The sequence below is a fragment of the Sciurus carolinensis genome, chromosome 7 (genome assembly GCF_902686445.1).
Source record: "Sciurus carolinensis chromosome 7, mSciCar1.2, whole genome shotgun sequence".
NCBI lineage: Eukaryota > Metazoa > Chordata > Mammalia > Rodentia > Sciuridae > Sciurus > Sciurus carolinensis.
Genome location: NC_062219.1, coordinates 131605049 through 131617061, shown reverse-complemented (window position 1 = coordinate 131617061; position 12013 = coordinate 131605049). Strand labels below are relative to the sequence as shown.

The 12013-nt window shown below is 38.8% G+C and overlaps 1 protein-coding gene across 5 annotated transcripts in view; it reads right to left on the bottom strand.

Moving 5' to 3' along the window:
* Nucleotides 1–12013, bottom strand: part of Dusp22 (dual specificity phosphatase 22) — a 61427-nt gene that overhangs the window by 35035 nt on the left and 14379 nt on the right. For 4 of the 5 annotated variants that reach the window (XM_047558217.1, XM_047558216.1, XM_047558215.1 and 1 more), the window contains exon 3: nucleotides 2989–3071. In XM_047558217.1, the coding sequence (XP_047414173.1) occupies nucleotides 2989–3071 (83 nt within the window). Of the gene's footprint in view, nucleotides 1–2988; nucleotides 3072–11264; nucleotides 11293–12013 lie in introns of those variants that run through there. The other variant, XM_047558220.1, reaches the window with a different exon arrangement.

Sequence of the window (12013 nt, the reverse complement as noted above, 5' to 3'; positions counted from 1 at the left end):
GTCCATAAGATCTAAGTAGGTGGTCACACAAGCATGATGATGCAAACTGGATCCTTGCTCAGAAAGACATGATAAATACATGTCTACAACACAAATCTTTGGAAGCTTTGTTCTGTCAACACAGCTAAGAGATTTCCAGAAGGGCCTGTGGTGTGCTTAATTCCCTTAATTTATTTTTCTCTAAAGCGTCATATTGTAGGCCCACTGTTCAACAGCCCATCCTTTGAGAATACTAAGACCTCTGATCTATATCCTCAATTCTAGAAACCAAATTCAATAGGACTATCCTCTTTTGTTTAGCTGCTCTTGCAATAAAAGTAGACCTAAAGATTCTAAAAGCCCTTGAAAATTGATACAAAGTACCCTAGAGCTTTAAAACCCATTGAAATATTGTTGGAAATGACCCAAGGAAGCATCTATAGTAAAGAGCTAAATGCTACCTTCCTGGCAGCAAGGTTCCTGTACCTGTTACATCGATGTAACAGCCCTAAAATTCTTCAGTTTTAGATTATACCCACCTCTCCACTTTCTGCCAAGGCCCAGAATAGAGCTGCTCAAAGTAAGTTAGTGGCCATTCAATAAACAACCTTGGTTTTGAAGATTTCAGAAAATGAAGAGGGCCTAGTTATTTCCTCTCGGACCCCTTGTTCCTCAGTCATCATTTAGGGCCCCATTCCAGGTGGGGAAATGAGCTCACCCCATCAATCCCCTACACTCTCCCCTCTCACCTCCATCCCTCCCCTATTTCCCTCCTAGGATTAGGGTCAGCACAGCATGGACCTGTGGAAGAATAAAATTCATCTGTGAATTCCCTACCAGCTCCAACAACATCCCAGACTCATTTCAGGCTGGTTTCCTGAACTGAATTTAAAATTTCAGACAGAAGATGCTGAACAAAGTTCTTAAACCTCTAGGACTCTATTCCTGTAGGCACATCAGCTCAAATAACTTTTGGTGGCTTGGTTTCCCCATGCATGCAAGAAGAGAGATTATTGATTTGACTTTTAAAATAGCATATCCATGAATTACCTGTGATGTTAAAAATGAATAAAATAAGATGGGCATGTTTAACTATGTTATGTAAAAACTACAGTATAACCCTTAATAAATACGAAATCACGTGGAAATAGTTACTATCAGGTTGAGGTAACAATAGTGCCCAAAGAATGCAATAGAATGTTTCTAAGTAAATGCCATCACGGACAGATCACAAAACCCTTCCCTTCCTCCCTCCTTCCTTCTCTTCATCTCTCTCTCTCCACCACCTTCTTCCTTTTTCATGGCAGAAAATATACCAGAAAATATACCTGGGTATATTGTCTATCCTTATAGCTAAATAAAAAAGATAAAAAAGATTATGTAGTGTGTTATTGATGAAGAAACAGTTTGTCCATAGCTCTGAGGTTTTATGAAAACAGCGGTCTCTTTTTACCTGGGTGGCAACCTGTTTCACTCTCCAGTTGTGGTTTCTGTGTGTAAAAGGTGGAAGTGGGACAGATAAGGGCTGGAGTTGTCTCATTTCTAACACTATAAGATCTTGTATCTTACATAGAACTAACAATGTGGAAAGATTTAAGGGCCATGGTCATATGATATGTTCTACAAGATGGAGTATGAAGTAGCAAGGCAGGCCTTGTGGGTGAGGGTAGGAAGGACTTCTATGTAATTTATTAAAATAAAGGGAACCTCAAGACTCCTCTTTTGATTTAAGAGGAAGTCAATCAAGACTAGTTTGGCCATAGCTTGGCTATATTTTAAGCAGCAATGATTATTACTGGATTAGAAAATACACTAATTATTTTAAAAGAAATGGTGACCACCACAAAAATGTTTTGCTGTTGCTTCTGATAAAAATCATTCAGCAACACGAATTTGAAAACCTTAGCAAAAAAACTATGAGCTAAAACAACAGAAGGACGTATGGCTCCCAGATCTGGAGGGACATACTAAGGTTTGTTTACCACCTATGATTGGTTCTACCGTATGAAACTGTTTAACAGAATCATTTATCATTCTACATCCTTATTTGATTTAGCTTGTTATATACTAACCAAAATCTGTCAGTTCTAATGGCTAAAGCAAATGCATAAATTTAACAAAAATTACCTACTCTTGCACAATATGAATTTCAATAATAACAGCTTGAACCAGGATTATTTCTTTCAGAACAAAGTACCCCTCCCTTTCCAACACCCCACCCTAAATAGAAAAACACACATCACAACCACACATGCATTATTTTCTAAAAAGGCAACTTGGGCTGTGTCGAGGCTAACAGATTTTACTCCTGGCCAAGGGCTCAAACTGTGCATCAGGGTAAAATTGAAGATGTTTTTGGAATTAGTGTACAAGCAGACACACCCTGTTTACTCAAAATCCTAAAACATGACAATTTCCACACTGCCAGTCTCCATCCCAGAGTAGTCCTGGAAAATTATCAGGGACAATTTACCTTCTACTGTCTTTAACTCGTGAATGCAAATGGCAGATTCTTGAGCTTACATAGCGGGGGAGGAAAAGCCAGGAATGATAAGTTTTAATTCTTGTGGATTCTAAAACCAGAAATAATTTTGGAAGAATGACAATAGATTTTATTTTATTTCTTTACTTTTGTCCCTGTGATGTTGGGGATTGAACAGAGGGCCTTGGGCATGTTAGGAAAGCACCCCATCACTGAGCTTGAAAATGAATTTTAAATGTCCTTAAAACACAGAGGGAAATAGAGCCTAAGTTTCATTTTTGGCATTTAACCAAGAAAGTCAAACTAGCAATACAGCAGGAGTATAATCAGAATAAAGAACACACCCTTCCGCCAGCCTGTAGGCAGAGCATAAATAAAAATTTGGACTGAGCCCAAAATTAATGCCACCAGGAATCACATGAGCACACTCACGTCAGAAAGAACATGAGCCTTCATTAATGTCATATGCAGTCCCACAGAACACAAATGCACATGTGTGTGCAGGCACACACACAACTCTCTCTTACCTCCAACATGGGCCTGGCACTATCGTGGACAGACAAAATGTGTGTCACCTTGTTCTTGCTCAATTGCTCTGCATCTCTTGCATCTGTTATCCAAGAAAGGGGATGGACAATTTAATATTCTTTGCAAATTAATTACAATACAACATGACTTGCACATTTCTTTCTTGAAATTTCATAATTGACCCTTTCCAGAACAATCAGATGTGGGGAATTTAGGGCTACTACTTTTACGCATTTTGCCTAAATTTATTTTTAACTGGCATATCTTTTGATCCAAAGTGTTGCTCTAAAACTTGAAATGTACTTAAATTAATAAACATAATAATGATGGCTATTGTTCAAAAGAAGTGATTTTATGAGGTCACTTGATAGCATGTGTAAGCCACAGATCCTTAGGTCAGTCTTTTTATATGAGACGAATAACAATAAAGATGTTTAAAATATTTAAGAGCCCAATTACCTCTTAATGATTAGTAATCCAAGTTGAAACTAAATACTAACAATCACTTACAAGACAGAGGACCTGCCACATATTTCCTGACCCTGACATCAAAAGCAGGGAAAAGTCTAGACTGAGATAAGACTGTGGTTTATAAATCTATATTCACTTCTAAGCAAAGGGAAAAATGGAACATATTTCAGAAATTCCAAACAATTGTCTATCAGCTATCAATGGACTATTAAATTATTTGCATATGAAACTAAAGTGACACCAAAATTATATTCCCTTCTAATACTCCTACCTGTAGAAAGACCAAATGACATGATCCTCTAAATTAAAACCCTCTGATAGTCTACAAAATGGAGGGCCAGCAAAAAAGGAGGAAGTAAGTCAGCTTTCTTGAGCCCTTGGCCTGGCTAAGCTCTTCAAAAGATACAGGGTAAAAAGAATCAAAAGGCAAATGCTTTATTATTACATTTCTGGAGAACATTTCATGGCATGGGAAAATGCTCAGGTTATAATGTTAAGCCAGGAGAAAAATCAAGAATCAAACTATAAATACAGTATACCAAATTTGTAATACTCAACTTGTAAAAACAAGTAAGGATAAACACACACATGGTAGTGAACTGATACACAGATTTACTAAGAGATGAAATTTACAAGTTTTTTTCTTCTGTATAATGTGTGTGTATTCTGCACAAGTGGTTCTAAGAGTTCAACATGCCCCAAATTATTTGACTTGTTAGAAAGGCAGATTCTTGGGATCCAGTTTAGTTCCAGGTCTATGGCATAACAAAAGGATTTACATTTCAAACAAGTCTTGAGGATGGAGCAGAAATTTAAGATACACTCTTCCAAATATTCAGCAAGGTAAGGAAAGAGTCTTTAAAAGTAATAGTACAATATTGGTTTTATTTTAAGACTTTCTTCATTGCTCTATCTTGAGCTTCGAATTTCAATATGTATAGCAACTGTTTCCATCACACAAGGGGACTCAATTCTAACTCCCAGCCACTACTATAAGTTGGGATATTAGTCAGATTAGTGTTTTCTGTTTTGTTTTGTTTTTGTACTGGGGATTGAGCCCAAGGGCACTTAACCACTGAACAATTTCCCCAGCCCTTTTAAAAATATTTTACTAGAGACAGGGTCTCACTGAGTTGCTTAGGGCCTTGTTAAGTTCCTGAGGCTGGCTTTGAACGTGTGATCCTTCTGCCTTAGCCTCCCAAATCACTGGAATTACAGGTATATGCCACCACACCTGGCCAGATTAGTTTTAAATTAGTCAGTACTATATAGTTTGTATCTGGAAGGTTCCCCCAATGGCCCATGTGTTAAAGGATTGGTCCTCAGCTTGATACTACTGGAAGGTGATGGAATATTTGGGAGGTGAACCTAGTGGTATGTTTTAGGTCTCTGGGGCTGTGCCATTGAAAGGGACTGGGAAGACACTAGCTTCTTCCTCTCTTTAGTTTTCTTCCCACCTGCCATAAGGTTAGCAGCTTCCTGTACCATGCACTCCCACCACAATGTGTTACTTCATCATCGGTCCCAAAGTAATGGATCAACCAACCACAAACTGAAACTTCCAAAACAGTGAGCCAAAACAAACCTTTCTTTTTTGTAAGTTGATTGTCTATGGTATTTGTTACAGTAAGAGAAAGCTGACTAACACAGGCAGGAATAGGAATCCTTTAGGAACCCATAGGCAGCTGGCTTCCACACATATTAAAATGCATTTTCCCAATCAATCACCATCAATATGTGTATTTTTAGACAAACATTGGGACAAAATAAGATAAATTGGAGCTTCTGTAGCCCATAGACACTGTAGTCAAATAGGAACAGCCTGATGGAGCAGGCTCATGATGGTCTACCCCAGGGTTCTCCCAGATTCCAATTCTTCCAGCACTTCAATCTTTATTTTTATTTTAATTTATTTTTGAATTTTTTTACAGACTTCATTTTGATTCATTGTACACATATGGGGTACATGATTTCGTTTCTACAGTTGTGCACGACGTAGATTCATACCATTTGTGTAATCACAGATGTACATAGGGTAATGATGTGTCTCACTCCACCATTTTTCATACCCCCCTCCCTCTCATTTCCCTCTATATAATCTAAAGTGAATCTTAACAACTGGTATTTGTTCAATTATATGATGGACCCACCATATTCATAGGTTTCACATTCTGCAGATTCAACCAATATCACATTAAAAATTTGAAAAAAATTGCATCTATACTGAACACACAAAGACTTTTGTCATTATTCCCTAAACAATACAACAACAATCTGCATAGTATTTATACTGTATTAAGTATTATAGGTAATCTAGAAATGATTTTAAATATACAAGAGGATGTGTGTAGGTTATATGCAAATACTATGGAATTTTATATAAGGAATGTGAGCACCCACAAATTTTGGTATCCATGGGGGATCCTGGAACTAATCCCTAGAAGATATGGAGTGAAGACTATGCTTTTTTTCTTTTTATAATAGCTTTATGGAGATACAATTCTCATGTCATAAAAAATCCACCCTTTTTAAAAGTGTACAATTTAATGATTTTTAAGTACATTCAGAGTTGTGTAACAAACACTATAATCTAAATTTCATAATCATAATATAATCTCACAATCTAAATATAAGTTTATAATATAGATTAAGATTTTTAAAAGGTGGGTTGGGGATAAAATTATACAGATGTGTTTCTCATTCCACTAAAGCTAAATAAAAATATTATACAGATGTGAATATAGAGGCCCAATCAATACCACACACAAACCACATACTGCTGTTGACTCCAGAAAAGGGAGGTGACTGGACCCGGGCCAGAGCAGCTCTCCTGCTGCCTGCCTTATCTTGCACAGTGCTGTTTGCACAGATGCACTACTTTAGGATTACCCTTTTCCACAGGCAGAGGGTTCATCCATGAACTTTGGAGTGGGATAAAGGGCTTCATCAACACTACTAGAGGATAACAATAGACTTTTCATTCTTTTTTTCACATTTATTTTTTGACTGATACATACAAACATACAAATTGCACATATGAATAGTGTGCCATCTGATATTTGATGTATGTATATATTATAAAATATTTAAATCAGATTAAACATATTTACTCAAACATCTATCTTTTTTATGGTGAAAACTTTCAAATTCCTTTTTTCTAGTTTTTTGAAAGGTACAATACATCATCTTAACCTACGGTCACCCTATGTGATAGCATATCAGAACTTCTTGCTCCTATCTAACTATAGCTTAGTGCTCATTGACCAACATTTCCCCCTGCCTCCTCCCAGGCTCTTGTCTTCTTATAGACATCAAATTCATTGATTGCTCTGGGTGGCAGCCTATAGCCATAAGATGGGCCATGAACACAGCTATGAGGCTCAAAATGGAATCATTAACCTGCACCAGCCTGCATAAGCACAGCATGTAGTTTCTAGCCAGCCCTCCAACTAATAGTATGGTGTCATCTGGGTTGTATCAGAAATGTGGATTCTCAGGCCTATCTCAGATCTACTCTGAGATTAAAGTTTGCACTTTAATAAGAACCCCAGTTCCTGTGCGCCTTGCACACTAGCCCTGGAGGGCCTGGAATGAGTGACCTTTGAGCTGCTGCAAATGGAGCCTTCCTCCCAACATGGAGTGTTAGTACTATTTCTAAAAACTACTCAGAGTTACTTGAAATCCAAAAAGCAAAACGTTCATAACCAACAGGAAAGACAGAGGTTAGAATTTACATGGAAAAAAATCTAGAGGGATATTAGCCACAGTTGTCTCAGGATATAGGGTTATGAGAGTCTCATCTTTAATATGGTTCAATCATGTTTTGATTGGTTTGTTTGTTTTCCTGATTGGCCCACATTACTTTTATAATTAGGAAAAATAAAATTAAAAAAATACCATTCCCAAGTATAAATGTGTTAATGAGTAAAATGAACAACCAATTTATCACTGGTAATTGCTAACCACATTCTTTTCCTCTGATTGTCAATACCTCTCTAGGCCCTTGGACTCTTGCCTACTCCTGTCTCTGTTTACCTGGAGGCCTCCATGACTTCTGAAGAAACAAATGCCTCCTTTACAAAGAGTGAGCACTGAAATAGTGATGTCCACCAGTTCTGTCCTCTCTGGATTGTCTATCCTCCTCCCCATCTGGCACAGAAGGTCCCATGGATAACTGTGAGACTTACTGGGACATCAGGGGGCTTATCTGGAAGACTCTGTACTTAAAAGAGCAAAATGATAGCCACATGCTTCCTTAGGAAGGGGAATTAGAGCTCTTGTTCTTAGGTTGATAATGAAAGTGAGTAGGGGCAGCCTGTTCTAAGGTATGGGGAATACAGAGTGACCACGGGAAATGAGCTAGTCTGGGAAAAGACAAGCAGAACCACCTTTGAATAAAATTAACGAAAGTATATTGGGGCATACATTAGAAATGATCCCTCTCTCACACCCACTAGAAAAAATGGATGAATGGTAGGAAAAAACGTCTTTGGCAGTGCCTTTTGGAGTACCTGGCACTCTACTTCAGGGACTGTAGGGTCAGGAGGAGGAGGGTGAAGGAATATTTCTGTCTTAAGTAGAACCTGCCCCTTTTGCTCTCTGAGTCCAGGCCACATGCTGAATCATTTCCCAAACCTTTGCCTTCCAATCGTTTTACATTCTACTTCCCAAGGAGAAATTAACTTAAAGCATCTAGAGTTATAAATTACAACTTTTTAGAGTTATGAAATTGGTATTGATAGATTTGACTTTAAATCAGATACTTTCCAACCTGGGTTGGGATCTGAGATAGGATAGTCAACCTGCTCCCATCTTGACCATACCCTGGCTCTGATGCTTTCTAGTGCTGACCTTGGGCACAGTTTTTTATGCCTCATTTTCCTCATCTGTAAAGGAGGAACAATGGTAAAAAGCACCAACCTCAAAGGACTACTCTAAAGACTAAATGACAGAAAAATGCTTGGAACAGTGCCTGGTATGTGGTAAATATATGGTCATTATTATCACCTGCAAAGGGCTGGATGTGATTTATGCCCCAAGAGTTCATGTGCTAGAAGCTTAGTCCCCAGTGCAATGTTGCTACGATAAAGAGCAACACTTTAAGAGATGAAGCTTAGTAGAAGGTAGTTAGATCATGGGGACACTGCCCTCAGAGGGGCTTAATTCTGGCTTTGAGGAGTGAGTTAGTTCTCCCAAGAGCAAGATGTTATAAAGTGAGGCCTCCCCACATGCTTGGACCCTTTGCACATACCCAGTTTCCTTTACGGTTTCTACCATGTTGTGAGAATGCTGGTGTCATCAAATGGTCCTCCAGAACTGTGAACTAAATATACTTTTTTTCTTTATGAAGTACCCAAGTCAAGTGTAGTGTCACATGCCTGTAAATCCAGCAACTTGAGAGGCTGAGGCAGGAGGATCGTTAAATTTGAGGTCAGCCTTAGCAACTTAGTGAGGCCCTAAGTGACTTACTACACCGGTCTAAAATAAAATAATAAACTAAACTAAACTAAACTAAACTAAAATAAACTAAAATAAATAAACTAAAATATAAAATAAAAAAATAAAATAAAATAATAAAATAAAAAAGAGCTTGGGATGTGGCTCAGTGGTTAGGTGCCCCTGGGTATAGTCCCGGTATGTATATACATAAATACATACATTCATACATATATATGTAAATAAATAAAGTATCTAGTCCCAGCATTTTGTTATAGCAACAAAACACACACCAATATGCAATCAATATTATTATCCTAAGGCTATATCATGGGTCTCAATCTGTGTCACCTCTGAATGTTTTCAAATCCACATTTGCTGCAAAGACATTCAAGCCCAGGTTAAGCTGACAGTGGACCACTTCAGACTCACATGCAGTTGTTTGCCCACTCAACCTTGTCTGAACAACTAGGACCTATTATTTAGAACATTTATATCACCAGCAGACACAGAACTGAAGCACTGTGACCTCAAACATCAGCTCTATGCACATCACCACACACACACAGAAACTAGTTTGTTCCCACTCTTACATATTTTTGTGGACATTGTCACACAATGAGGACTTTCTTTGTGTCAGCGGACATCTACATTTGCCTGTGCCAAGTTGTGAGGAAGCAGCGACCCCACCCACCACCCCAGGCAGGAGTAGCTCTTTCTTGCTGCCACTCCCTGCCTTTCCTCCTGACATCTGGGCAGAACTGGTTGTGGGATATAGGTCACTGTAACTGAGGGCTCCCAGAAAAGCATCCAAGACCTGGTTCTGGGAGTTGGGTTTGTGGTGGAAAATCACTAGGTGTTGGAAAACTGTGATTTACTGCAAAGTTGGAGAAAGAGAAGGAAAAAAGGAAATTGCAGATAACATGTAGGGAATCCCAATGGAAGTACAGAGGGTATTAAGGAAGGGAGGGAGGAAGGACAAGAGGAAGGAAGAAAGGGGAAGAGGGAGGGGAACAGAAGGTGGAAGAGAGGGAAATGGGACAGAAGAGAAGAGTGACCAGTTTTCTTTATACATTTCAATACTTCTTGTTGTATTATAATTACTTTATTTACAACTTAAAAGAAGGATAAGTGATTAAATGAGACACCATGTTAAAGCACAGATGACAAATGGGTTCACTTTCCTGGAGCAATAATGAGGCCATGTTTTCCACTGGATTTCTACCCTGGCTCATTCACACGGCCCACCTGCCCAATACAGGTATAACAAGGTGTCCACACTTTAAGAGCTCAAGATAGTGACAACCTGAGGTGTGTTACACTTCACAGATGGGGTGAAAACTTGCTTCACCAGGCACCAGACCGAGCCAACAGCATGACTGTATTGTTTGGCTGGGCCTCAACATGGCCTATAAGGTTGATATCACCATCCCACCTTGCCTACCCAGTTTGTGTAATTCATCTGTGGACATGTAACTGGCTGTGAGCCAAGGGGTACCTGGGATTCTAAAGCAGGCCATCTGACATCTCTCTCCACTCTGCAGGCCCCTTCCTGTTCCCTAACCATCCCTGAACTCTGAATATCCTTAGATGAGAACACTTGTCTATATCCATATGGCCTGCTTTTGACAAGCACACAAAATTAACAGTTTAATTCAGAGCACTATAGAGATGCAGCACTACTTTTCTTTCTTGCTTCTTGCCAGGGCACTGCACTATCATTCCTTTGTTTTTTTGAGGGACAGGGGATCTAACCAAGGGCTTCATATTCACTGGCAAGTGCTCTACCACTGAGCTGAACCACGCCCTTTATTCCTTTGCTTTAGATAAGCCCCAGGCCTGGTATTTAATAAGTATTTGGTGAATTACTGAGTGAATACGACACAACCACATACTAATAAGAAGGCACCGGCAAAAGATCAAATATTTGAACAGGGAGAGGCTGTGGGCTGCTTAGAATAAGACTCTTCATAGGTGAAACCACAAAACAAGAATCCAAGAACTATAACAGAATCCAAGAACTGAATACTTATAACACAGGTATAGATTTTAGTATAAAAAAAGTTTCAAACATTTTCTTACAGCTGTGCATGGCATATCCTTCTAAGAGAAAACAGCATTCTATGAATCACGTTAAAACTCTCATATACTTTTGACAGAAATATTAAATTTGGTCCATATTTACTGAATATTTCCATTTGCAAACATACCTAGCAACTTTAAGAACTTATACTAAACTCTGTTCTCAAACCTAAAGATGGCCCCCATGAAAGCAGTTAATAATAGCTCACTAAATAACTCTCTAAAGATAATTGCTCAGTTAATGTATCCTGGCAGGCACTCAGCCTGCGTACCACAAAGTACTTACTACTTTTTTAGAACTACTGAGGGCTGGGGAGATAGCTCGGTTGGTAGAGTGCTCGCCTTGCAAGGACTAAGGCCCTGAGTTCAATCCCCAGCACGGCAAAAAAAAAAAAAAAAAAAAAAAGAACTACTGAGCTTACTAATTTAGGAACTCCAACACTATTTTTAACATGTTCTACTAGTACTTAGCAGCTGTCAGCTCCCTGTGCTCAAATCTCTTTGAGGCCAATTAGGGGCACTAGGGGCCTGCAGCAGGGTAGAAACGGAAATAAACATTATTCAGAGAAATCATAAAGACTGCACATCAATCTGAACCTGAACTCACAAATATAAGCAGCAGTCAGAAAACAGGAGCAGTTTTGATTCTGCTTAGGTTCTGGTTTGCTGGGGGAAGGAGGAGAACTGGCTTAATTGGATCAGATTTGGCTCCTTCCAACCCAAAACAGGTGAGGACTTGGCCTGATTTTCCTAGGTTCATCCATCTTATTAAGTACACCTCATCTCAGTGCTAAGAAACTAGTATTCTCACTTACCCAAACTCGATGTCATACAGCAGAAGGCCCAGTTCCCTCCCTAGAAGTCCACCATTTGCTTTGTTCGTGGATGAGTGAAAAATAGTCAATTGTTGATTGCAAATCAATTAACACTGAACAGTTAGCAATGAAATGTGTGGGAGGTCAACACCAGTGAGAATAATCTGCCAGCAATGAAACTGCCACTCATGTTTCCCAGATGATTTGTTTTTTTTTTAAA